The sequence below is a fragment of the Aquarana catesbeiana genome, linkage group LG10, assembly GCF_042186555.1.
Source record: "Aquarana catesbeiana isolate 2022-GZ linkage group LG10, ASM4218655v1, whole genome shotgun sequence".
Lineage (NCBI taxonomy): Eukaryota > Metazoa > Chordata > Amphibia > Anura > Ranidae > Aquarana > Aquarana catesbeiana.
In genome coordinates, this window is record NC_133333.1 from 124,382,045 (window position 1) to 124,408,410 (window position 26,366).

A 26,366-nucleotide genomic window follows, 5' to 3' on the forward strand; every position below is an offset into this window, starting at 1 on the left:
ACCCTCTTGGGCATGGAGTTCACCAGAGCTTCATAGGTTGCCACAGATGCTCAATAGACTTTAGGTCTGGAGACATGCTTGGCCAGTCCGTCACATATATAGCTCATAAGTTTACATACCCTTGCAGAATTTATGATTTCTTGGCCTTTTTCAGAGAATATTAATAATGACACAAAAACATTTTACATAGTAGGTGAGGTTGAAAAAAGACAAGTCCATCAAGTCCAACCCATGTGTGTGACTATATGTCAATATTACATTGTATATCCCTGTATGTTGCGGTCGTTCAGGTGCTTATCTAATAGTTTCTTGAAACTATCAATGCCCCCCCCGCTGAGACCACCGCTTGTGGAAGGGAATTCCACATCCTTGCCACTCTTACAGTAATGAACCCTCTACGTAGTTTAAGGTTAAACCTCTTTTCTTCTGTTTTTAATGAGTGGCCACGAGTCTTATTAAACTCCCTTCTGCGAAAAAGTTTTATCCCTATTGTGGGGTCACCAGTATGGTATTTGTATATTGAAATCATATCCCTTCTCAAGCTTCTCTTCTCCAGAGAGAATAAGTTCAGTGCTTGCAACCTTTCCTCATAACCAATATCCTCCAGACCCTTTATTAGCTTTGTTACCCTTCTTTGTACTCGCTCCATTACCAGTACCTCCTTCCTGAGGACTGGTGCCCATAACTGGACAGCATACTCTACGTGCGGCCGGACCAGAGTCTTGTAGAGCTGGAGAAATATTGTTTTATCTCTGGAGTTGATCCCCTTTCAAAAGCATGCCAATATTCTGTTTGCTTTGTTAGCAGCAGCTTGCATGCCTTTGCTGAGCCTATCATCTACTAGGACCCCCAGGTTCTTTTTCATCCTAGATCCCCCAGAGGTTCTCCTCCCAGTGTATAGATTGCATTCATATTTTTGCCACCCAAATGCATTTATTTACATTTTTTAACATTGAACCTCATTTGCCATGTAGTTGCCCACCCCATTAATTTGTTCAGATCTTTTTGCAAGGTTTTCACATCTTGCGGAGAAGTTATTGCCCTGCTTAGCCTAGTATTGTCTGCAAATACCGAGATTGAACTTTTTACCCCATCCTCCAGGTCGTTTATGAACAAATTAAATAGGATTGGTCCCAGCACAGAACCCTGGGGGTCCCCACTACCCACCCCTGACCATTCCGAGTACTCCCCATTTAACCCCCACATCTGAACTCACCCTTGTAGCCAGTTTTCAATCCATGTACTCATCCTATGGTCCATGCCAACAGACCTTATTTTGTACAGTAAACGTTTATGGGGAACTGTGTCAAATGCTTTTGCAAAATCCAGATAGACCACGTCTACGGGCTTTCCTTATCTGGATGGAAACTCACCTCCTCATAGAAGGTTAATAGATTGGTTTGGCAAGAACGATTCTTTATGAATCCGTGCTGATTACTTCTAATGATAACGTTCTCATTACTGAAATCTTGTATATAGTCCCTTATCATCCCCTCCAAGAGTTTACATACTATTGATGTTAGGCTAACTGGTCTGTAATTCCCAGGGATGTATTTTGGGCCCTTTTTAAATATTGGTGCTACATTGGCTTTTCTCCAATCAGCTGGTACCATTCCAGTCAGTAAAAATTAGGAACAATGGTCTGGCAATTACTTGACTGAGTTCCCTAAGTACCCTCGGGTGCAAGCCATTTGGTCCCTTTGATTTATTATTGTTAAGTTTCCCAAGTCTAATTTTAATTCTGTCCTCTGTTAACCATGGAGGTGCTTCCTGTGATGTGTCATGAGGATAAACACTGCAGTTTTGGTTACTGAAGCCCCTCGATTCCCTTGTGAAGACTGAGGAGAAGAATACATTCAATACCTTCGCCATCTCCCCATCCTTTGTAACCAGATGTCCTTCTTCATTCTTTATGGGGCCAATATGGTCTGTCCTCCCTTTTTTACTGTTTACATACTTAAAGAATTTCTTGGGATTTTTTTTTCTCTCCTTCGCTATGTGTCTTTCATGTTCTATCTTAGCCGTCCTTATTGCACTCTTACATTTCTTGTTGCATTCTTTATAAAGTGTGAATGCTGATGATGACCCCTCAACCTTGTATTTTTTGAAGGCCTTCTCCTTTGCTTTTATATGCATTTTTACATTGGAGTTAAGCCATCCAGGACTTTTGTTTGCTCATTTAAATTTATTACCCAATGGGAAGCATTGGCTAATGCCCTTATTTAATATGCTCTTAAAGCAAACCCATCTCTCCTCCATGTTCTTTGTTCCTAAGATTCTATCCCAATTAATGCCTTCTAGCAAGGCTCGTAGTTTAGGTAAGTTGGCTCTTTTGAAATTCAGTGTTCTTTCACTCATGGTTAGTGTTTGGCTGAAGCCATTTATTATCAATCAACTGTGTTAACTCTTTTTAAATCATAACAACAGAAACATACCCTGGTGATTTTGTTGACACAAAGGGGTTTGAATGGCTATTAAAGATAACCATCCTCACCTGTGATCTGTTTGCTTGTGTGTGTGTATAAAAGGTCAATGGGTTTCTGGACTCCTGACAGACCCTTGCATCTTTCATCTAGTGCTGCACTGACGTTTCTGGATTCTGAGTCATGGGGAAAGCAAAATAATTGTCAAATGATCTGAGGGAAAAGGCAGTTGAACTGTATAAAACAGGAAAGGGATATAAAAAGATGTCCAAGGAAATGAGAATGCCAATCAGCAGTGTTCAAACGCTAATCAAGAAGTGGAAAATTAGGGGTTCTGTTGAAACCAAACCACGGCCAGGTAGACCAACTAAAATTTCAGCCACAACTGCCAGGAAAATTGTTTGGGATGCAAAGAAAAACCCACAAATAACTTCAGGTGAAATACAGGACTCTCTGAAAACATGTGGTGTGGCTGTTTCAAGATGCACAATAAGGAGTCACCTGAAGAAAGATGGGCTGCATGGTCGAGTCCCCAGAAGAAAGCCATTACTGCGCAAATGTCACAAAGCATACCGCTTACAGTACTCCAAACAGCACAGAGACAAGCCTCAAACCTTCTGCCACAAAGTCATTTGGAACATTGAGACCAAAATTGAGCTTTTTGGCCACAACCATAAACGCTACATTTGGAGAGAAGTCAACAAGGCCTATGATTAAAGGTACAGAGATGGATCGCTGATGATTTGGGGATGGTGTGAGCTACAAAGGCACAGGAAACTTGGTCAAGATTGATGGCAAGATGAATGCAGTATGTTATCAAAAAATACTGGAGGAACATTTGCATTTATCAGCCAGGAAGCTGCGCATGGGACGTACTCGAACATTCCAACATGACAATGATCCAAAATACAAGGCCAAGTCGACCTGTCATTGGCTACAGCAGAATAAAGTGAAGGTGGCCATCTCAGTCTCCTGACCTCAATATCATTGAGCCACTCTGGGGAGATCTCAAATGTGCAGTTCATGCAAGACAGCCCAAGAATTTATAGGAACTGGAGGACTCTTGCCAAGAGGAATGGGCAGCTTTACCATCTGAGAAATAAAGAGCCTCATCCACAAATACCACAAAAGATTTCAAGCTCTCATTGATGTTAAAGGGGGCAATACATGGTATTAATAACTGGGGTATGTAAACTTTTGATCAGGGTCTTTTGGCTAGTTTCTGTTGTCATAATTTAAAAAGAGTAAACAGTTGATTGATAATAAATGGCTTCAGCCAAACACTAACCATGAGTGAAAGAAATGTTTTTGTGTTATCAATCATATTCTCTGAAAAATGGCTAAGAAATCATAAATTCTGCCATGGTGTGTGTGTGTGTGTATGTATGTATGTGTATATATATATATATATATATATATATATATATATATATATATATATATATATATATATATATATATATATACACACGCACGGGTCTCAAACTGGCAGCCCCCCAGCTGTTGCCAAACTACAAGTCCCATCATGCCTCTGCCTGTGGGAGTCATGATTATAACTGTCAGCCTTGCAATGCCTCATGAGACTTGTAGTTTTGCAACAGCTGGAGGGCCACCAGTTTGAGACCCCTGCACTATATATGTATAATTTCACATTTACTGTTTGTTACCAGCACACTGCTATGTGGAACAGTTCTAAAAACTCATGGGGTTTCATTATAAATATTTTCATGCAAGAGTCACACGATTTTCACCCAGGTTTCACATATGTCTTTTCAACTGAATCAAATTAGAAAATGTGTGAATCTTGTGGGAAAACATTTTAAATAGACCCTATGTATGCCTGCACCTAAATAACAGGAAATCAGATTACACTTGTATAGTCTTATGAGTTGGAGAATGCATACCACCTCACTAGCAGATGACTTGCCTGAAATTTAAATTAGGAAGAAACTGTCAATAAGTTCTGGCTTTCTTATAAAGCTTGGCATGCTAAGCCTTAAAAGAACCTGGTAACATTTTTTTTTTTTCTAGAAATAAAGATTCTATTTAAAAGGTAACTTTTTAAAATGTGTTACCATTGAAACAAATTATTGTAAAATCCACCAGTAACTGTTATTTCCTGAACACACTTTTCCATTGCGTTGTGTTGCACATTAGCGTCCGAACACTGTAAGGCAAAGCAGCTCCAATGCACATGCAGAAAATGGTGCTCGTCCATTTTTTGGATGTTTTGGTGTGTTGCAAGTTGATTTATGTTAATGAACTGACTTGCAGTGTGGGAAAAAACATGCGTTGAAGTGGTTGTAAACCCACAAAAAAAAAACCTGCAAGACAAAGGCATAATGAGCTAGTATGCAATGCATGTGCGCATGAGCCGCCGGTAACGGCACACTAACTGAAGCAACGGCACGTAGGTGTTGTTGCTTCAGTGTGCATGTGCCGATCATGTTGGCACATGCTGATACAGGGGATATCTCCTAAACCGTGCAGGTTTATTATAGGCTTACCTGTAGTCAAAAGTGGATGTAAAGGGTTTACAACCACTTTAATGCAATGCATGAGGATATCAAGGTCTGAATGAGCCCTTAATGGTATTATAAAGGTTCTTATTTTCTTTCAGCAGTTGAACGATCAGTGTAGCTGCTTCCTAAGTATGGATATGTTGAAGACTCATCCTGCTCACCTTGCGGTCTTCATGTTCCATGTGGTTTCACAGTTTGACCCTGCTCCATTGGTATGTTAAGAAAAAACATTTTTTTGGGATGAATTTCTTTGTTTGTGAATGTGACACCATAATGATGTGTTTTGCTCTTCTCTTATTGCTCAGCTCTGCTACTTGTATGGTGACCTTTATAAGCAGACAAACCCTAAGGAGACGCGCAGAGTATTCCTGGAAATCTACCAGTTCTTCCTAGAGAGAACAGCTGTGAGACATATTTTTTCTTTAATATCTCTGTAATTTATGTGTCTTTTTTTTTTGTGATCTGTCTCGATCATTCATTGGTTTGCAAATTATAAAATGTCTCTTAAAATAACAAAAGGGTAAATAAAGTAAATTGGACGTTTTAAACAAAGTCCGCTTTTAGGGGGGGGGTAAACTGAAAACCTCCATCTTGCACTCTTTTAGAGGTGTCCCCTCAGTCTGTGTGTTTCTGTTAGAACCTAACCTTTTTAAGGTTTGGATTGAGGGGAAAGAGATTAGAACACGTCAGGTTTTTATTGCAATCTGTGTGCCAGCTAGGGGTTTAAGTGGTTAGTTCAAGATTCTTCCCCTCTATTCATCCTGTTTACCATTATCACTGAAAATAAAGAGAATCCAAAATTTATGGTTGTTACCAGAACAGCAACAGATAGGAAATCTTCCAATGGGTGCAGTAACTCTGGACTCTGGTGACCACCAGGTATTCCCTCACTTTAGGAGGGTTTTCTTCTCACTTTCTGCTTCGGCAATGGGACAGGAAGTGACGTCTTCTTCTCAATGAGACACAGATGGCAAAAATAAAGCTGATCTGTTATAACGCTCCCTTAAGCCTAGTACACACTATCGTTTTTCTTTTTTTGTTTTTTTTTTCCTTCAAAGCAGTGGGTTGCACGAAAAAAAAACTGACAGCTCAAGTCGGAGCCGCTGTACTAACGATCCGACATTAGTTCAGCCAGCGATCTCCCCTGCTGAACTGTTGTGTTAATCGGCTGAGAGCGCTGATTGGGAGCCGGTCGGCTGCTGGTTTTCCAGCATGCTCATCCAACAAAAGCCGGCCAAATGCCTGGCTTCTGTAGGACTGGCTGCCATACACACAGGCCGAATGTTGGACGGTTTTTATGGAACCGGCTGATGTCGCCCGTCATTCAGCATGTGTGTACTAGGCTTTGCTCTATCCAAAATGACAAGAAAATGTTGCCTTTAGTTTTTTAATCAATAGATGGAGCAGAAGGAGTGGAAAATTACAAATTAGATGTGAAATCTCAGGAAGAATGTAAAATTAATGGTTTAATTTTACTAATTTTACTATGCCATTTTAAGTGTACTTATCTCTTCCAAGAATTAAAATAAAATAAAAGGTTTTCTGTGTTAAGCTAGCCTATTCAATTTTAATAGGGTGGCGGTAGACCTAACGCACTGAATGTCAGATATGCACCTTTGGCATGTGAGTTGTGGACTGCAGTGCAGGTGTATTGCCTGCTATTGTAGAGTGTTAGACCCCTTTCACACCGAGCGAGTTTTGCAGGCGCTATAGCGTTAAAAATAGCGCCTGCAATCCGCCCTCAAACAGCTGCAGTCCTGCCAGTAGCTTCTTTGGAGCGGTGAGGGAGCGGTGTGTTTACTGCTCCTCCCCATTGAAATCAATGGGGCAGCGCTGGGATACCGCCGGCAAAACGCCGCTATTGCGACACATTTCTCGGTCGCTAGCGGGGGGTAAAAGCGCCCCGCTATCGGCCAAAATGCACCGCTAATCCGACGGTAAAACACTGCTAAAAATAGCGGCGTTTTACTGCCAACGCTATGGGCAGCCCGGTGTGAAAGGGCTCTTACAGTAGCACTGCATATCGCTGCAGCGTGGTGCATACATTGCCATGCATTGAGTTAAAATGTACATTTTACCCCATGTTGCTGTAATGAATGCAAATGGATCTTTGCAAGGGAGAACTCTAAGGCCCCATTCACACTGGGGCGGTGGGTGCGTCAGCGTTAAAGCGCGCTTTACCGTCAATTTTGTGGCGCTATTCGGCCGATAGCGGGGCACTTTTACCCCCCGCTAGTGGCCGAGAAAGGGTTAAAACCACCGCAAAGTGCTGCTGCAGCAGCGCTATGCCAGTGGTCTAGCCTCGCTGCCCATGAATGGGCAGGAGCAGTGTATACACTGCTCCAAAAATGCTGCTCGCAGGAGTTTTTTTAACGGCCTGCAAGCGCACCACTCCAGTGTGAAAGCACTCAGGCTTTCACACTGGAGAGACAGGAGCGGCGCTATGCAGGCTCTATTTTTAGCGCTGTAGCGCCTGTAAAGCGCCTCAGTGTGAAAGGGGTCTAAGCATTTCATTTTAGGATCGCACTTCTGCTTCAAACATTACAAAGAGTGTTCTATCAATCCTTAGCAAGATTTGGTATTTTTTTTTTTTTTTACCTATATTGAAAATATTTGCAGATTCTATTAGAATATGAAGTTCTCCCTATCGAATACTGACATTGCTCTTTGTGTTTTTTCTTTTCCAGATGTATGTATGTACTGCTTATTGTTAGTTTTATTTCATGGTTGAGATTATGGCACCTGACACAACCCAGTTTACTTAATTATTGAAACTAAGCTGTCCATACAGAGTTCTTTTTTTTTTTTTTTTTCATTTTGCCCAAAGGCTGAGCAAAATAAATCAATCAGTTCCCTCATCCACGCTAAGAGTGTGATAGAAAGAATCTTCATGATCAGCTATTTTAATCAGGCAGCTTTCTGAATACAGTGGTGCTGCTGAACAGGGACTATATCTGATATGATGCAGTTACTCTTTTTTGCCGATGTTTTCCACCCAGCTCTGACCATTTTTGAATCAGCTTGTTGAACTTGGTGGTGCTTGCAGGGCATTTTGTTATATTGCATCATCTAAGGCCTTTAGCATGCATCCTTTGTATATATTGACTGTACTAGCTTACAGTATATTGCGTAACCAGCTTCAGTCTTTCATCTTTAGGTTGAAGGGAGAACCCAAAGCTCACCCCTTTTATTGCATGTGGATGACTTCCAGTGTGACTGCGAAGAGACATACGCGGAAAAACACATACATTAAACGTAGTGTTTGCTTGTATCCTAGCATAACAATGCAACACAGTACGGCTTCAGAATTGATTTGTATGTTTCGGTGTTTGCAATTATTTTAAAAGTAAATATTTCAAACTATAAAATATATGCAATGTAGGAACAGGCAAAAAAGTTACCTGGATTTACTTTTAACAATTCTTGTGCTCTGAGATTTTAGCAGGTCTTCTTACAGATGAGCGTCTACTGGGACCCTACAATTGCATTGTACAGTGACAGCGGAGTTCAGGCCAGCACTTTGACTTGGAGCTAGTCGATGATTGCAGGCAGCGCACTGTCAGATTAGGTTAACTACGCATGAGCACATAAGAAGCCAGGCTATCAATTAATCGCACATACAGAAATCTCTTAGCTGTTTTTATGAGCTTATATTAGTTATATGGATTTTCCAATGTGTTCAGTTTACATCCTAGTGGCAAGTTTAAATCCTTAAATGAGGGTAATGCTGTGTATATATTGTTGTCCCTTGTACACTTTACACTTTTTTTTTTTTTTTTTTTTATGTGCACTATTCAGATTTTTGTATTTACTTTGTTGTAGAATCTTCGGGTTTCTGTCCCTGAAGACCTTGCACTGGAGTTGGGTAAGTGTCATAGATTCAGTTTACTGTAACATAAAGGACTTCGGTGGCCTTGATCTCAGGAAGCACACCATGCTAAAAGTTTTCTTCACCATTGTAGAAGAATTTTTGTCAGTACAGAGTTAGCTTTTAACGTCACCTAGTGGAGTATAGGAGATTGCGTTTTGGTTTTTACACAGGCCCTTGATATACATCTATATTTACCCCACAATTGAGTATTTTTATAACTTCAAGAAATCCCCTAAAACGAATCTACACTATTTGCATAATTACAGCCTTAAGCTAGGTTCGCATACACTATATTACCAAAAGTATTGTGACACCTGCCTTTACACGCACATGAACTTTAATGGCACCCCAGTCTTAGTCCGTAGGGTTCAATATTGAGCTGGCCCTCCCTTTGCAGCTATAACAGATTCAGCTCTTCTGGGAAGGCTGTCCACAAGGTCTAAGGCAGTGATGGCGAACCTTGGCACCCCAGATGTTTTGAAACTACATTTCCCATGATGCTCATGGGAAATGAGCTTTGTGGGAAATGTAGTTCCAAAACATCTGGGGTGCCAAGGTTCGCCATCACTGGTCTAAGGGAATGTTTGACCATTCTTCCAGAAGTGCATTTGTGAGGTCAGGCACTGATGTTGATGAGAAGGCCTGGCTCACAGTGTTCGCTCAAATTCATCCCAAAGGTGTTTTATCGGGTTGAGGTCAGGACTTTGTGCAGGCCAGTCAAATTCCTCCACCCCAAACTTTGTCATCCATGTCTTTATGGACCTTGCTTTGTGGACTGCTCCAAATCATTTGGTGGAGGGGGGATTATGGTGTGGGCTTGTTTTTCAGGGGTTGGGCTTGGTCCCTTAGTTCCAGTGAAGGGAATTCTTAAGGCATACCAAGACATTTTGGATGATTTCATGCTCCCAACTTTGTGGGAACAGTTTGGGGATGGCCCCTTCCTGTTCCAACATGACTGCACACCAGTGCACAAACAAGGTCCATAAAGAAGGGGAACAAAATGAATAAGGGGACTGGAGGACCTCAATTTACAAAGGAACGGCAAGCACTAAATTTATTCTCCCCAGAGAAGCGATGATTTAGAGGGGACATGATCAGGATTTACAAATGCCTCAATGGTGATGCCAGTGTAGGGAAAAAAATGAATCAGTCTCAGGGAGTGTAAGAGGACACGGGGCCACACAAGGAGATTGGAGGAGAAGCGGTTTAACCTTAAAAGGCTTATAAAGGTTCAGTTTTTTTTTTTATGAAAACAACAAGCATGTCATACTTACCTGCTCTGTGCAAGGGTTTTGCACAGAGCAGCCCGAAACTCCTCTTCTGGGGTGCCCTACTGGCGTTTCTAGCTCCTCCCCTTCATCAGGTGCCCCATGGAGAGCCGCTTTCCACTGGGAAATTGGGACAGCTACAGCAAAGAAGGTTTTTTTTAACCTTATTGAATAGGGGGCGTGGCCGGGATGTGAATCGGGACGGACGTGAGTCTCTGGAGCTCTGTGAGGATCCGAGCTATAATCCTGAATCCCCGCACTGTTGCTCCCTCAAATCGCACGGAGGCTTCCGCGGATACCCTGGACTCCCCTGAGACGGCGATCATGTCTGCAAAGGGCCGGGGTAGGCTCAGCAAGGACCCGAAGCCGCCGCGCTTGGGAAAGGGGCGGGGCGTGAGTTCTCCAGGCGCCATGACTGCATCCTCCTCCACTTCCGTCACACGGAGCGCGCTGGGAGCTATGCAAAGCCCGGGAACCTCTGCAGCCAAGTCCCCTGTCAAGATGTCGGATCCCTCAGCAGTGCAGGAGGTTGAGCCTTCCTCAGCTGCTTTGGAGACAGCACCAGAGGCGATCACCAAACCTATTCTGGCTGCCATAGAGGGGTTCAAAGCTATGATGATGGTCCGCATAGATCATCTGGCGTCTGAGTGCACCTTGATCCGCCATGCTCTAGACAAAATGAGAGGAAGAATCACTGAAGCGGAGGATAGGATTGGCACAGTGGAGGATCAAGGGCACACACACTGCACAATTAGCAGAATTGCAATCGCTGGTGAGTTCCCTTGTACACAAAGTTAATGATGCTGAAAATAGACAGAGACGGAACAATGTTCGTGTCATAGGCCTGCCAGAGGGCGCAGAGGGTCGTGACTCTGCCATCTTTGCTGAATCGTTATTCAAACAATTGCTGAACTTGCCGGATATGCCGCCTACCTATGTAGTTGAAAGGGCACATAGAGTGCCCATGGGGAAGCAGCCAGAAGGGGCACCACCAAGGCCATTCTTGGTGCGACTGTTAAACTACCGCAACAGAGATATATGATACTGGCGGAGGCGAGGAAACATCCAGAATTGCCATATGAGAACACCAAGCTGATGTTGTTTCCGGATTTCTCGGCCGAGGTCCAGAAACGTCGCAGATCCTTCAATCAGGGAAAAGAATATCAAATATGGCATGCTTTATCCCAGCCGGCTGCGGATTCCTCACAAAGGCACCGTCAGATTTTTTGATACACCTGAAGAGGCCAATGATTGGATCGTAACGTTGTAAGGAATGATATATATGACTCTATTCCACAGTGAGTTTTTTTTTTTTTTCTGGGGGACCTTGCTGTTCATGCCCCGGGGGGGGGGGGGGGGGGGGGGGGAGCGGTCTGCATTAAGGGGCTACTCATGCATATTCATTGCCTAGGACTCATACTGTTGGTACTCTTGCATTGGGTGCAATGCCCAGTTTATGCCTCTTGCTACTGTGGTGGGAGGATAGGGGGACTTCCACTCTTCCTTAGTGGCACGGATCGAAAGTGAAGTCAGAACAGATGCTTTTTCCTGCGTTTTTTTTTTTTTTTTGGACTGGTGGTAATGACTTGGACTTCCTTTTTTTTCTCTTTTTTTATAGGTCACGTTCAGTGACTTAGACTTCTTTTTTTGCTCTTTTTAGGTCACGTTCACGTATCAGTTGGGCTTAGTTTTGGGAATACGCTGCGTGTATCGGAGTATGTTTTTACACAGCAGTAGGGAGTTACATGTTTTTCTTGGGAGGGGGGATGGGATGTTTTCAATTGTGCAATGCTCCAGATTCTGTCCAGGGCTACTTGAGACCTGCATTTTATACCAATACTTTAATGCTTACAGGTCGGTAACAGCAATGATAAGGTTATTATGTTTAAAGTATCTTGATGGCGGGTATTGTATTTGATATACTGTCTTGGAACGTTAGAGGCCTAAATGATAAATTTCATCGAGCTCTAATGTTCCAATACTTGAAACCACTTAAGCCCCGCATCGTCTTCTTACAGGAGACGCATCTTGATGGTAATAGAATTCTCACTATGCGACGCTCCTGGATTCAACGTGCAATACATGCTACGTATTCTACATATGCCAGAGGTGTAGCTGTTCTGATCAGCTGTTCTGATCCAGGGGGTCGTTATGCAATTGTCGTGGCTGATATCCATGGTTGTAGGATGGTGCTAGCTAATGTATATGTTCCCCCACCGTTTCAAATTCAAGTACTATACGATTTTCTGGGTAGGTTGGCTCCCTTCATGCATCTGCCTCTCATTGTGGCAGGCGACTTTAATGCTATATTAAACGCAGATCTGGACTCCTCTAACTCTAGGAGAGGGGCGTTGGTAGAATTAGCAGCATGGGTGGAGACGGCTACTCTCACAGAATTCTGGAGGTGGAAAAATCCCACCACAAAAAGTTACTCACATTTATCTAAAACATATAAATCCTCATCTAGGATTCATCTAGCGTTTGCCAATGCCCCCATGTTGCAGTTGGTGAGGGGAGCTAATTACATTGCCGGGGGCCTGTCCGATCATACCCCCCTACGGGTTCATATTGGTATACCCTTGCATGTTAGAGTGGGTGCATGGCGATTAAACCCGGGTTGGTTGGAAATGGAATCAGTCTCTTCCCAAGTGGCACCAACTTTTACCAGTTATTGGGAGGAGAATTTACAGTCAGCCCCGCTGCCGGTGGTATGGGACGCCTTTTAAGGCATGTATGCGAGGTCAGTACATCTCAGCAATCAAACAGGCACGTAAACAATTTAACCTCAAATCCCAAGAACTACAGGATAAAGAGAGAGGGTGTGAGGCGGCCCATGCGGCTGACCAGTCAGAAGTTACATATGCCGCATTGCTTGAGGCCCGCCATATTCTGACGTTGCATTTTACAGAATTAACCTACACTTCCTGGGCGAGGAGGGCTGAGTCCCTCTTTGAACAGGGAGATAAAAATGGGAAGTTTTTAGCTATGCTGGTTGCGGAGCAGCGAGTTCAGACCAGTATACCTTGTGTCAGTAACTCTCAAGCTGCCATAGTGATGGACCCAAGTGATATTCTTGATATCTTTGTAGACTATTACAGTACCCTTTACTCGCCCATCCCGACTTATAATACACAGGATTTTGAATCACTGCTTACTTCCATATCTATACCAAAATTTTCAGAGTCAGATCAAAATAGTCTTGAAGTAGAGATCACCGAAAAGGAAATAGAAACTACTATTAGATCTTTCCCACCACACAAATCACCAGGGTCGGATGGTTTTTGCGTTGAATGGTACAGGTCACACCTCGAGACTCTTGTGCCTAGACTTAAGACGTTATTTACTTTTTGCTTAGAGCATAGGACACTCCCAGACCCTCTCCTGGAAGCTCAGGTGGTCCTGCTGCCGAAACCAACCAAGGACCCCCTGAGCTGCTCCTCGTACAGACCTATAGCTCTCCTCAATCAGGATCTTAAAATTCTCACTAAAATATTGGCCACGAGATTATCGAAGGTAATAACTACACTGGTAGACATAGACCAAACTGGGTTCATACCCAAGAAGTCCACTGATACGAATCTCCGCAAGCTGTTTGCGCACCTACAGATTGATCATACTAACCCCGGAGCCAGGGTGATTGTGTCCTTGGACATGGTTAAAGCCTTCGATTCAGTGGACTGGCATTACATGTCCACTGTGTAAAGGCATATGGGGTTTGGAAAGGTATTCCTTACTTGGATTTCGCTCCTCTATAGCTCACCCAAGGCAACAATAAAGATAGGCACTCAGGTCTCAGCACAGTTTTCAGTGGGGAGAGGAACGCGGCAAGGCTGCCCACTTTCCCCAGCTCTGTTTGCTCTGGCTATAGAGCCGATAGCTATTGCTCTAAGAGCATCCACAGAAGTTAAAGCCCTTCAGGTGGGCGGCATTAGAGAATGCACGGCCCTATACGCAGATGATATGCTCCTTTTCCTAGAGGACCCGGGACCATCCTTAGAGGCAGTATTTGAGATACTAAACATATTTGCAATTTTTTCCAGTATCCTGGCTATTGATGATGGAGCACAGGCGCGGGCATCAAACTTGGTACCTATCGCCTGGGTCCCTGAAATAAAATATTTGGGTGTCCGTGTGTCCCCTAAAGTTACAGATTACTTGACACTTAACTTAATGCCACTGCTCACGAAGACTAAAACACAACTTGAGGCCTGGAAACACCTACCACTCTCCCTAATTGGTAGAGTGAACCTGCTTAAAATGAAGATACTACCAGTGTTCCTCTATTTTTTACGTAATACCCCCATTTGTGTCCCCTGTTCTTTCTTTCGGCGCGTAAACAGCTTGTTTAGTTCATTTCTGTGGGGTTCCAGGCATCCCAGAGTGGGCCTGCGTACATTACAGGAACCATACGGACAGGGAGGATTAGCACTTCCTGACCTGTTCAAGTATTTTATTGCGGGGCAGATGGTATTTGCCAGACGTTGGTTATCAAGAGACAGTGGAGATGCGGCGACAGTACTAGAGGATCTTATGAGAGTCTTTCCTATTTAGTGTACAGAGGGCCACGGGTAGCGGCGCCGCTGACTGGCTCCATGCGCGTTACAATTCGCGCGTGGGACAGGGCGGGGGTGCTCATGCAGTCTGACGTGGCAGCATCACGTCACCGGACACACCGTTATGGCTTAATCCAAGGCTATCCCATTTCAGCGAAATTCCAGATCCAGTAATATGGGCCAGAGTTGGCATCAAACAATTAAAGAACATAATAGAGGAGGAGAAGTTGCTTTCCTTTAATCAACTGAAGGATAGACATGATCTACCAAATTGGTATTTTTTTCGCTACTTGCAGCTAAGGCATGCGTTTGTTGCACAGTTTGGCACAGACGCGGTGATACTTCATTCCTCACCTTTGGAGCAGTTGCTCTGTGATGAGTCTGTACAGGGAACGCTCTCAGAAACATATAAAGAGTTGTTTGCCGAAAGGCCTCCGGCACTTAGTAAATGTAGAGAGAAATGGAGCTCATTAGTCCCTAACTTTCAAGGGGATGACTTGGACGATACGTGAAACCACCCCTTTCAGGTCCTGGTATTAGCCCGTGACAGGTACATACAATTCAAGATACTCCACAGGATATATTATACACCAGCGAGATTGGCCAGCATCTATGGTTTGGATGATGCCTCCTGCTGGACTGTACTGCGGCAGGATTTCGATCATGTATTCTGGCAGTGTCCATTAATACAGGTATTTTGGACTGGAGTTACGGGGTTCATTCAAGGGTTGATTTTGCTACCTGTCCCCATGACAATTTCGGTATGTATGCTGGGCCTGGTAGAGGAGGTAGCACCACTTAGGGCACAAAGAACTATGCTTTCTCTCCCTGTTTTATGCACGCAAAGCCATCCTTTTATGCTGGAAAAAACCTGAAGCCCCATCCTTAGCTTTCTAGAAAGGCCTGGTAAATAAGGCGTTACCCCTATATAAAGCCACTTACTTAAGTAGAGGGTGCCCAAAAAAATATTGAGAAGGTGTGGCAGAGCTGGCTTTCTTCTGATGATACTGTGTGAGTTGCTGGACTACATGTTATATGAAAGGGATCATGCACTGATGGAGGGAACGAGATGGGGCTCATAGATTTCAGATGGTTGTAGTCATTGCCTTAGATTTCATATAAGCATGTATAGTTAGAATGACTCGAGTAGGCCGGAAAAGCATGTGATCTATGTTTTAATGCCTGTTATACTTGAATATTGCACAATAGGGAGGGGGGGGTGGGGAGGTATGTTTTTGTGGGTGTATGTTATTGTTGTTCTGTATTGAAAACTGTGAATAAAAATAATTTTCCAAAAAAACCTTATTGAATAGAATGCACTAAGGTGAAAAGAAGTATGGATATTTTTAAAAGACTCTTGGATGTGCATCTTAAAGAACACAACATACAGGGATATGGGAAATGATTATAGACACTGACACATGTACACTACACAGGTTGAACTGGATGGACTATTGTCTTTTATTCAACCTTACCTAATATGTAACTATGTAATTAGAGCTGAGACTGTGAGGCAGGCCTTCTCTTCCAACATTGGTGCCTGACCTCACTAATGGGCTTCTGGAAGAATGGTCAAACATTCCCATAGACACACTCCTAAACCTTTTGGACAGCCTTCCTAGAAGAGTTGAAGCTGGTATAGCTGTAAAGGGTGGGCTAACTCAATATTGAACCCTACGGATTAAGACAGGGATGTCATTAAAATTCATGTGTCGGTAAAGTCAGGCGTCCCAATACTTTTGGTAATATAGTGTATATGCAGGTGTGGGAATGTGTGTAAATCTCACGCGTCCCTGCACCCTCAGGGAAAACTCGCTGCTTTTTAGCAGAGACATGGTGGTGTCATTAATTCTTAATGGCACTCCCACTCCCACACACCTGAAAATGGCTGCGATTTTTAAAAGGGTGCAAGAGCCATTTTCCTGCCTTTCCCGTAGATACAGCAGCCCGTTCAAATGAATGAGCTGCTGTGCCCACTGCACAAACCGATGTACCTAACTTTACAGTGACCCAGTCACAAAATTTTAAGAATTCGCTAGCTACTAATACAGTAGCTAACAAGTTCTTAATGGACCTACAGTTTGAACACAAAACAAAAATCTGGTGTCCTGTAGAGGGGCAGAATATATCTTACAAGTATAATGCTTCATTCACATGGCCATAAAAAACACTTGTATATGCGTTTTTTTTTTTAAATTTATGGATCTGAATGCAGCTGCACTGTTTTCAATGGATTCATTCACACAGGTGCGTAAACATGAGCTTCTTTCAGATCCATAACACGGAATCCAAAAATCTGCATCTAGGAATATGCACTTCACGCGCTCACATGTATAAACGTATGTGTATACATTTGTTGGAACTTTAAATAAGTCTAAACAAAGGAGCAAAATGATTTATCATAAAAGCAGATTATGTATGCATATGCTTCTATACGTGTTTAAACACAACTATATGCAAGTATTTTACTGATAATTACGCAGCAACTTTTTCTCCTACAAAACAGGTGTAGTAACATCAGTAAAATTTTTACGGCCGTGTGATTGAGACCTAAAACTGAGTGAAGGGAAAACGCTAGTCTTCCGAGAGAGTGTTCTCTTCTTTTAATACTGTTCGCGTCACAGATACCACATACTGGTTGAGTCACTGCTTTGGGGCGGTTATAAATCTGGTGAAGTTAAATTTCCTAATCTGCGTATTTATTTCAGGTCAATGCAATGGAAAGTCTGCGTGACCAACAACTAGCAGTTTATAAGGCGGTCCGTAATAGCCACCTATATCTTTCATCACATTTCCCTTGAAAGGAATAAACCCAAGTAGAAATGTGCTCTTTGTATGGTTATAATGGGAGGGCAGCTGAATGTGATGTACTGCTCTGGAGTTGAGCTGTGAGCACATAAGTAGTTTGAACTTGTCAGGGGGATGGTCTGTCAGTGCTGTAAAGATGGAGTGGGGGCACCTGAACCAGAGGACAGCAGTGACAAAAGGAAAGCTTTATTTCCTGCTGAATAATGGATTTGTGAGATCTTTGGTCACATCACCGCATTCTGATGAACATACAGTATAATAGACTAAGGATTTATAGAGAAGAGGATTGCTGTGGAAATGAGAGCTGAATTAGTCAGAGAATAAAAACTGTTAAACACATCAGACTCTAATTCCAGTGCTCATAACCTGTTGTAAAAATAAACAGTGTCTTTCATATAAATTCAAATAAAAATGTTCAGATTATTGAATAAACGGTTGACATAAAAAAAGCTTTGAGTACATTGTTTCCAAATGGTACTGTTCACTAAAAAGAAATAGATTGTTTATGTATATTAATTGGGGGCAGAAGGGGGACTTTATCTGAAATGTCTGTGCCCTGAATTATATGTTTCCTTTGACAACAGAAAAAAGGCGACCAGAATTAATACCCGAAGATTTGCTTCGACAGTATGTCCACACTGTGCAGGATAAAGTGTACCCAGAAGTACAGAAACTCTTGGAAGACTTCAGGTAACATTGATTATGTGTGACTGAATAAAAAATATAATGTAGAAATAATAAAACTCAGCTCTGAATTCACTTTGTTTGACAGGCAGAAACGTAGCATGGGTCTGACCTTAGCAGAGAGTGAACTTGCCAAACTTGATGCCGAACGCTCCAGAGAACGCCAGACGCTTGAAAAAGAAAGACTATGTGCTGAGCCAATTTTGCAGAAAATTGATGAAATCTTGTAAGTTAACCTCTGTTTTGAGTTGAATCAAACCATTGAATTGAACCACCTGAACACGTCCTCTTCCTGTTTTACCTCTTGATTTATAATACAGGCCTGGACACCTCTTCCAAAATCTAGAAACCCTATCCAAAATGTATGTTGGGTCCAGCAATAATGCAACAATATTATGGTATATGCAGTTCTCCTGCCTCACAACCATATATATGCATTTCTCTCAATTCCTACTGCAGTCATGCATATAGTTCTTAACATAGCAATTAAACACCCCTGCTTTCACTACCTGCCTGTAGTTGCTACACATACCCTGCCCTTTTCCCCACATCTGTTTCCTCACCACCACAGAACCATATATACTGTTTACTCCCTGCAGAAATGAAATATATATTCCACTGCAACCATACTGTAGTCCAACCCCTCCCAGTAATGCCTATCTCTAGTAGGCATCTTGGTGATATGGTGTTTGATAACCCCAGTACCATCACTGGCCAGGCATAGTAGTGGTCATCATTCACAAAGCTTCCCTTCACAGGCATACTTATCAAGTGGGCAAATGCTGCACAATGTCAGGTGGTGAAAACTGGCTTACCCTGCACTCCTACTTTGAAAAAATTGCAATGGACTTTGTAGGCACTGAGCTACACATAGTTAAAAATTAAACATCTTTATTACAAAAAAGTCCTATATAATATCCAAAGCATAGATGGGTCTGAAGCGTCCAGTCCCTTAGTGGCTGCAGTATTTGAATGACTGCATGATATTACCGTTTAAAACACGTCCGCCTGATACATCCTCCGCTCCATAGGCCACCCAGCATGGTGGTGTAAATGACTAACTGTTACACCTTAGAAAGCAAGTGGGTAATGGGACTTTAAATGACGTGCATGATTACATGCACCTCCATCCCTAAATCAGAAATAAGAAAGGGGTTTTTTGACTTTGAGTAAGGCACATGGTAGAAGAAAATATGTAAATTGTTTAATAAAGCATACCTCATAACATGTGATACATGGTTGAACATGAGTGTTTATCTCTATATACAAGACATACGAAAAAGAAGAATTTCCATATATATATGCACGCATCTGAAATCGCGTAGTATAAAAAGCCAAATGCTTATTGGGTAATGGATAAAAATTGGGTTATAGGATACAGATGAATCACAGTTGAGGTCAAGCTATGTGTTGGGAACATAACATTGATATGCTCGACGCGTTTCGTGGCCAGTTGCCACTCATCAGGAGAAAACGCATAGCATATCTGAAAATGATTAAAAAAGGTACCAAATAGGATCTAATGTTTTGCCCAGATAGTGAGAAAGAATGTAGGGACAAGGGGAAACAAGATGTGTATCTCTCTGGAATACTTGCGTATAAATTGTTCTAAATAAGCAGTGTTGCAAGTCAGGATCTGCAAAGTAAGTCCCGGGAGCTGAGGGAATGAACCCACGCAAGAAGCAAGCGCACTGACAAACCCAAGAGCACCCTCCAAACCTAATGGGCAAGGATGAAAAAACTGTTACACCTTGGACACTCACACGACCATTCAGGATATAGTTTTGGCGTAATTGGTGGTGTGATTTATGCATTAGGCAATATCTATACTGTAATTCCTTTTAGAAATGTGTGTCTCTTTTTTTTTTTTTTTTTTGTAGTAAAGATGTTTAATGTTTAAGTGTATCTTAGTGCCTACAAAGCCAATTTCAAAGTAGTATTCTAATCAAGTTAGGACGTGGCACATCTTCACTAACTCTGTATCCACAGTACCACCATATGGTGATACAAATTTTTTTCTAGTACCCTGCACTTCTGTCATGCAACAGGAAGCTAACCATGGGGGACTTATGGGTAGGATGTCTTGGCTTTTTAGTCAGTCTGTTGACCGGACTTTGTCCAGCTTTGTAGTTTATGTATTTAGCAACAGTTCATAAACAGGGCCTTCTTTAAGGCGGACAAAAGGGGCAGCTGCCCTGGGCCCAGTCATTTTTGTGGGGCCCAGGGGTCCTAGCTACGGGGGCCCATGCGGTCTCCCTGTCATTAGTGTAGCCAAGCGATCTCCCCTCCCATGGCTGTACGTGCCACTACGGGTCTCTGATCGATTGTGCCATGACAGGGGAGAGGCGCTGCCTGTCAGCAGCAGGCTCTCTCTAATTGCTGCTTGTTCTTCCCCCTCCGGCTAAGCAGCCAATCAGAAGAGGCTCGAGGGGCATGATGAGACGTAGTCCCAAGGAATAGACTGTTCACTAAAGTCCATGGGGCCTGAACTATACCCTGCATCCTCACCAGGAGAACACAGTGAATATTGCTAGTGGCTATAGCAGCCGCTAGCAATAATCGCATGTAAAATCCTGCAGGCTGGTTGTACCCAAGTTGATCGACTGATCAACTTGGGTACATTTAGCCTGCCCATACGTGGTTCAAATCTTGGCTGGTTCCTGCTGAACTTGCTAAGATTTAAACAATCTATGGTCAGCTTTAGTCAGGCTGCAGAACAGACTGGATACAGGTTATGTGCCATGACAGCTACTGAGTGGACATGATAGATCCCAGGTGAAGCACATGATTAACTCTTTTAATGCTAGAAGATTCCTGCTGGAAATATCATACATTTTCACTAGGGTTCTTCTAGCAAAGAAATGGTTAATCATACATGTCCAACAGATATGAAAGGGGTAATCGTGCACTTACAACTGGGATCTTCTGCCAGCAATAAAAGGGTTAATTGTGTCCAGCTTCCCCACACCTCCCCAGTCCATGGTGTGCAGGCCATGATGAGATGATGTGTTGTAACCTTTAGCAACCAATCAGTGAGCAATAATGTTGTGCAGTAACCTCTAGCAACCAGTTAGCGTTAATGATGTGTGCAGTAACGTCTAGCATCCAGTTAGTAAGCAGTAATGTGCAGTAACCTCTCTGAACCAATCAACAAGTGGTAAGGATGTGCAGTGACCTCTAGCAACCAGTCGGCAAGCAGAAATTATGTGCTTTAACCTCTAGCAACTAATCAGTGAGCCGTAATGTGTACTGTAACTTCTAAGAACCAATCGCAATCGCTGCCTGATCTGCTGTAGTAAACTGATTTTGAGCCTAGCTGGTCTCAGGGCAAGTGGAGAGCGAAATTGCGTGGGGGAAAGGGGGTGGGGATTGGGGAGCCAAGAAAATGTTTGCGCAGGGTCCATTTAATATTAGATGGCCCTGTGTATATACCTGGTAGTAAAACCGTTCAAGGTCTGGTCTGCTCTAGGAGTCCAGGGTAGCTTAAAGAAGCACCAGAGGTCTGGTTCGTGTGAGATCTTTTTCCTGCCTTGCCTGCATCAATGCTTAAATATATGAAGGGAGGTGACGGGAAAGAAGCTTCTCGCTTCCTCCATGGTTGCCCTTCGCAGTGCTTCCATTCAGTGTTCAGTTACCTTCAGTGGCCGCTGGTGCTCAGATTTTTTTGGGGGGCACTAACAAATTGAAAAATACTGGAAAATAAAACCCATCAATTGCAGCCTCACTGTGCCCATCAAATGCAGCCACTTGTGCCCCATCAAATGCAACCACTGTATGCCTGGCACTTACCCCATCTTGGTGGCGGGTCAGGCAGCGGGTGACGTCAGCGAGCTGTGGGATGGCTTCTTTGTCCTACATGCTTCCCCCTTCTCTCTTCTTCCGTTCTGCTAGGTGTCCAATAGGGGCACCTGTACCTTCAGCCGGGTGACGGGTATTAGACCCGCACTTCCTGATTGGCGGAGGGATGGTTCAGTGTTAGAAAAGCAATTATTCAGTTGCTTTTCTAACAAATCTGGGTGGACTCCAAACGCAATGCTCTCCGCGCCGAGTCCACCTTTTTTTAAGCCTATTAGATCCTATGGCTTTAATCAGGTGCTTAAAAAAACACCCTCGCCACTGTAATTCAGGCGCCCGGCGTCTGAAAAGGGGCCGGGCGCCTGAATAAGGAGGTGGCAGCGGCAGCCATAGATAGATTCATGAAATGCATGAATCTATTCATTAGTCATATATGGAGGGGGCGGTGCCCTTCCGCCCTTAATGGATGGGCTGCCCCTGGTTGCCTTACAATAAAGTCTCAAAACTGGTTCACACCACATGTGGTCTAGTGCATTTTTAATATGGATCAAAAACTCATGCACAGTGTTTTCATGTATTTCAGTGGCCCTAGTTCACACCAGTGCAGTGCATTTCAGCGCAGTGCAAAAGTAGAAAATGCTGCATTTTTTTTCCCTATAAAAGGCATCTGGAACGCAGCGAAACGCATCAAAATTGCACTAGAATGCACGTTTTTCATTGAGCTGAAGAAAAAGAGTAAAAAATGCATTGGAACGCACAAAAAATGCAAATGCAGAAAGGCATCTGAAACATGGAAATCGTGGTGTGAAACCAGTCCTGAAAGTGGAAGCTTATGGGTAGGACATCCTGTTTGCCAGGGGACTTTAAGTTGCCACAACAACCTGGTTACTGGAATTTGTCAAGCCTTTGTTTATAAAAATTGCTTCTGTTGTGAGATGTTTTTTGTGTTTTTACCTACAGAGCAAAAGATCTTAATCTGCAGAGTTTTTCTCTCATTTCCTGTTTTGGCTACGGGACAGGAAGTGAAGGAAAATCTCCCTAATGGGATGAAAAAAAAAAATACTAGGGGTTATAAACCTCCCCTATTCTATCCAAAATGAAGAAAAAGTTTTGCAAATAGTTATACTTTAAGTGAACCTGTTGATATGCTTTGCATGGGCAAAACAGGGTTCACCTTTAAAGCGTTTGTTAACCTAAAAAAATAAATAAATGGATCCTGCTCCTTTAAAGCATGTTATACAGCACAGTGCTTGTGCTTTGTAATTTGCCCCCCTGTAACACCTAAAAAACCTGGCTGACCCTGCCAGTTTCTACCCCCCCTCTGTAAACTGACCAGGGTGTATCATGGCTACTGAGCCCTGACACCGTGGTCAGCTTACTTGCCTCCGTCATCTGCAGCCCTGCTCCTGTCTCCTGTGTCCTCCTCCCCTCTCCCCTCCCTGCCTGTCAGCTTTTACCAATATGATCTTAAGTCACGGTAATTTAATTTATGTTTAGTGGCCAGTTGGCTGCTGTTGGTATGTAGAAACAAGTTCTTAACATTTTGAAAATCTGCATCAAATCAGATGTGTCAAACTGGTTATTTGCTGCGTGGCAGTCCATTTTTTTTTTTTTTTTATAACATCTCTTCATTCTCTATTATAGACTCGCATCACAGCCACCTGAGGAAGAAAAATGGTAAGATCCGACGACATCTGTACAAAATAAATTCAGAAATGATTTGCTTTAATATCAGTAGCGCATGGCAACACTTCTCTTTGTTAGCCTGTAGTTGCTAAAAGTCACTCTCCACTACTGTTGACATTTACTTTTTTAATCAACCCGTATAATAGGCTGATCTCAGGTCTATTAATAAGGGACCAGTAAAAAACAGTTTGGCTTAGGATCTATATATCTTTAAATCTCATAAAACATACTGCTCCCTGAGCAAAAGAAAGGAAACAGAACTACATAGAAAAATTGGATGCCCGCAAGGGTAACCACTCTCAATTTATGAATATTCATATTGCTACTATTAGGCTAGGTCTTCTGTCAGGCTTCCCAATGGAGCTCTGATGACCATAAAAAAAAAAAAAAAAAAAAAAAGTTTCTTGCTAAAAGTGATGGTAAAGGCTCAATTTTTTTCCCCTAAAATAGGTTGAAATCAGAATGGTCACATACCTCTGTAGGTTTATACCCATATTGTTTTTTAACCATTTAAATGCCAACCTGTACACTGTTAAAATGTATTTGTGTGCTTTTACTAATACATTTTGTGTAAACGGAGAGCATTAGATGGGATCTTAATTTTATTGAGGGATATATACAACACTATGAAAAGAGAGAATATTGTCCTTTTTGGTTGAAGAGGTAAATGCAGAGGTGAGCATATTGGTATCACAACACAATGTGGTGGTGTTTAAGAACAAAAAGAAAAGCAATAAGATGTCATTTTATCACTTTGGCTTTTTGTAATTTTAAAATAACTGTTTTTGTTGCACAATTTATAAGTAAAACATATTTTTAAAGTAGATTTATGTGCGTTTATATGTTATGTGAATTGTGTTTGTATTAGCGCTCCGCTTATATACAAATCTACATTTACTTGGTTTAGCTGATGGTGTTCGTAGTTCAACCACATTCAAATACTGCAGATAGGTTTGGTATATCTAAACTACAAGCATTATGGGTTTAGATGATGTTGTATCCATAGTCTTAATATTGCTATACATGGATTGAATTTTGATCTATGTGGGGCCTCTTCGGTTGAACAGAAGTTGATCTGCAGATGGAGTTTTGTTCAACCACCCTGTTGGATAAAAGCCACTTGATCAGAGCTGTAAGCAAAAGGCGTCAGCGCTAATCTGTGCATTCTGATGGCAGGGGAGTCTCCCTACTGTCAGAATACAAAAGTGCAGGGGGGGAGAATTCCCCCATCCACCTCGAATGTGTGGATGGGGGAATCTGTTCCGTTTTTTTGTTCAGCCCACTGAAAATTGCACCATGTTTGGCCAGCTTTAATGGGTTACTAAAGGCAATTCTTTCAATTAAAATAATAAACATTTTATACTCAATTGCAATACCATAGCACAGAGCTGCCCCAAACCTCCTCTAATGGAGTCCTCTGCTGGCGATCTTGTCTCCTCCTCTTATCCACGTTCCTCCATAGCAAGCCACTTGCAATGGGGGCACAAGTGCATGCTCTCTCTGAGCTGTGTGTGAGTCTATGGAGCTGCACTCATGCACAAGGCTCTGTTTGTAAACCCCACCCCCCACCAGATAACCCAGTGTACTGGTTAGTTAGCCGCAGAACACTTTACGAGTCCAGAGCCGCATGGCAGCCAGTGGCCTGGCCTGCCTGTGTCTCTGAAGGCTCACTGTAAGTCTGCCCACGTACAGGACTAAGGGTAAACTTGCTGGATTTTAAAGTGCTGCATCACCAGCTCCTGTGTTGCACAGGTGACTCTTAGGGGTTGATTTACTAAAGGGAAAAAGACTGTGCACTTTGCAACATGCAGTTGCCCTCATCAAGAGCAGTTGCTCCAGAGCTTAGTAAATGAGCAGAAGCTCTACTGACTTCTATCATCCAATCACGTACAAGCAAAAATGCTGTTTTTTTTAATTTTCCTTGCATGGGATTGGATACTCTTTGCAAAGTCAAGCCTTACCTCATTTACTAAGCTCTGGGGCAATTGCACTCACAGAGGGCAACTGCGCTCTGCAAAGTGCACAGTCTATTTGCCTTTAGTAAATCAACCCCTTACAATCCCTGTTCTAGTCTTTCAACATGAGGGAGTTCTCCAGTCATTTGCTCTAATTGCAAGGTTCACACTGTTATTGTCATGGTTTATTCTCATTGCTGCCTATGATAACTCAGCCACCACCAGCTGTTTAAATATATCCTGCTCTCAGCAGCTGTTTTTGAGTACCCATGGTATATTCTTGGTGTGTTTTAGGTTGCCTTGTTGTGGACACTCTGGGGTTGATTTACTAAAGGCAAATCCACTTTGCACTGGAAGTGCAATAGCTTTAGATCTGAGGGGAAGATCTGAAATGAGGGGAAGCTCTGCTGATTTTATCATTCAATCATGTACAAGCAAAAATCCTATTTCTTATTTTCATTGCGTGTCCCCCTCAGATATACAGCGACTGCGCTTCCAAGTGTGCTTGCAGTGCACTTGTAGTGCAAAGTGGATTTGCCTTTAATAAATCAACCCCCATGTCTGATTCTTAACACAGAGGAGGCAGCTCTGAGGGTCACTCCAGTTTATTGCCTGTTATAGAATTTTAAGCATTGAGCTCTGCATTTTGCACTTTCCAGCCCCGTGTTATAGCCTCACATGTAATCAAGTGTTTTATGTCTATCAGTGTAGGGGGCCTCTACATGTGACAATAATCCTAGAATATGTCTTTGGACAACTGCATGCTGCCTTAAAGATTTTTAACTGCATTCTCCGAGCCAT

General features: G+C 42.7%; 1 protein-coding gene across 1 annotated transcript in view; it reads left to right on the forward strand.

The window, feature by feature from the left end:
- ARHGEF12 (Rho guanine nucleotide exchange factor 12) overlaps positions 1–26,366 on the forward strand; it is a 441,882-nt gene that overhangs the window by 200,134 nt on the left and 215,382 nt on the right. Inside the window, exons 14-19 of the mRNA XM_073602566.1 lie at positions 5,044–5,157; positions 5,251–5,349; positions 8,768–8,810; positions 18,030–18,135; positions 18,218–18,355; positions 23,569–23,601. Of these exons, the coding sequence (XP_073458667.1) occupies positions 5,044–5,157; positions 5,251–5,349; positions 8,768–8,810; positions 18,030–18,135; positions 18,218–18,355; positions 23,569–23,601 (533 nt within the window). The remainder of the gene's footprint in view (positions 1–5,043; positions 5,158–5,250; positions 5,350–8,767; positions 8,811–18,029; positions 18,136–18,217; positions 18,356–23,568; positions 23,602–26,366) is intronic.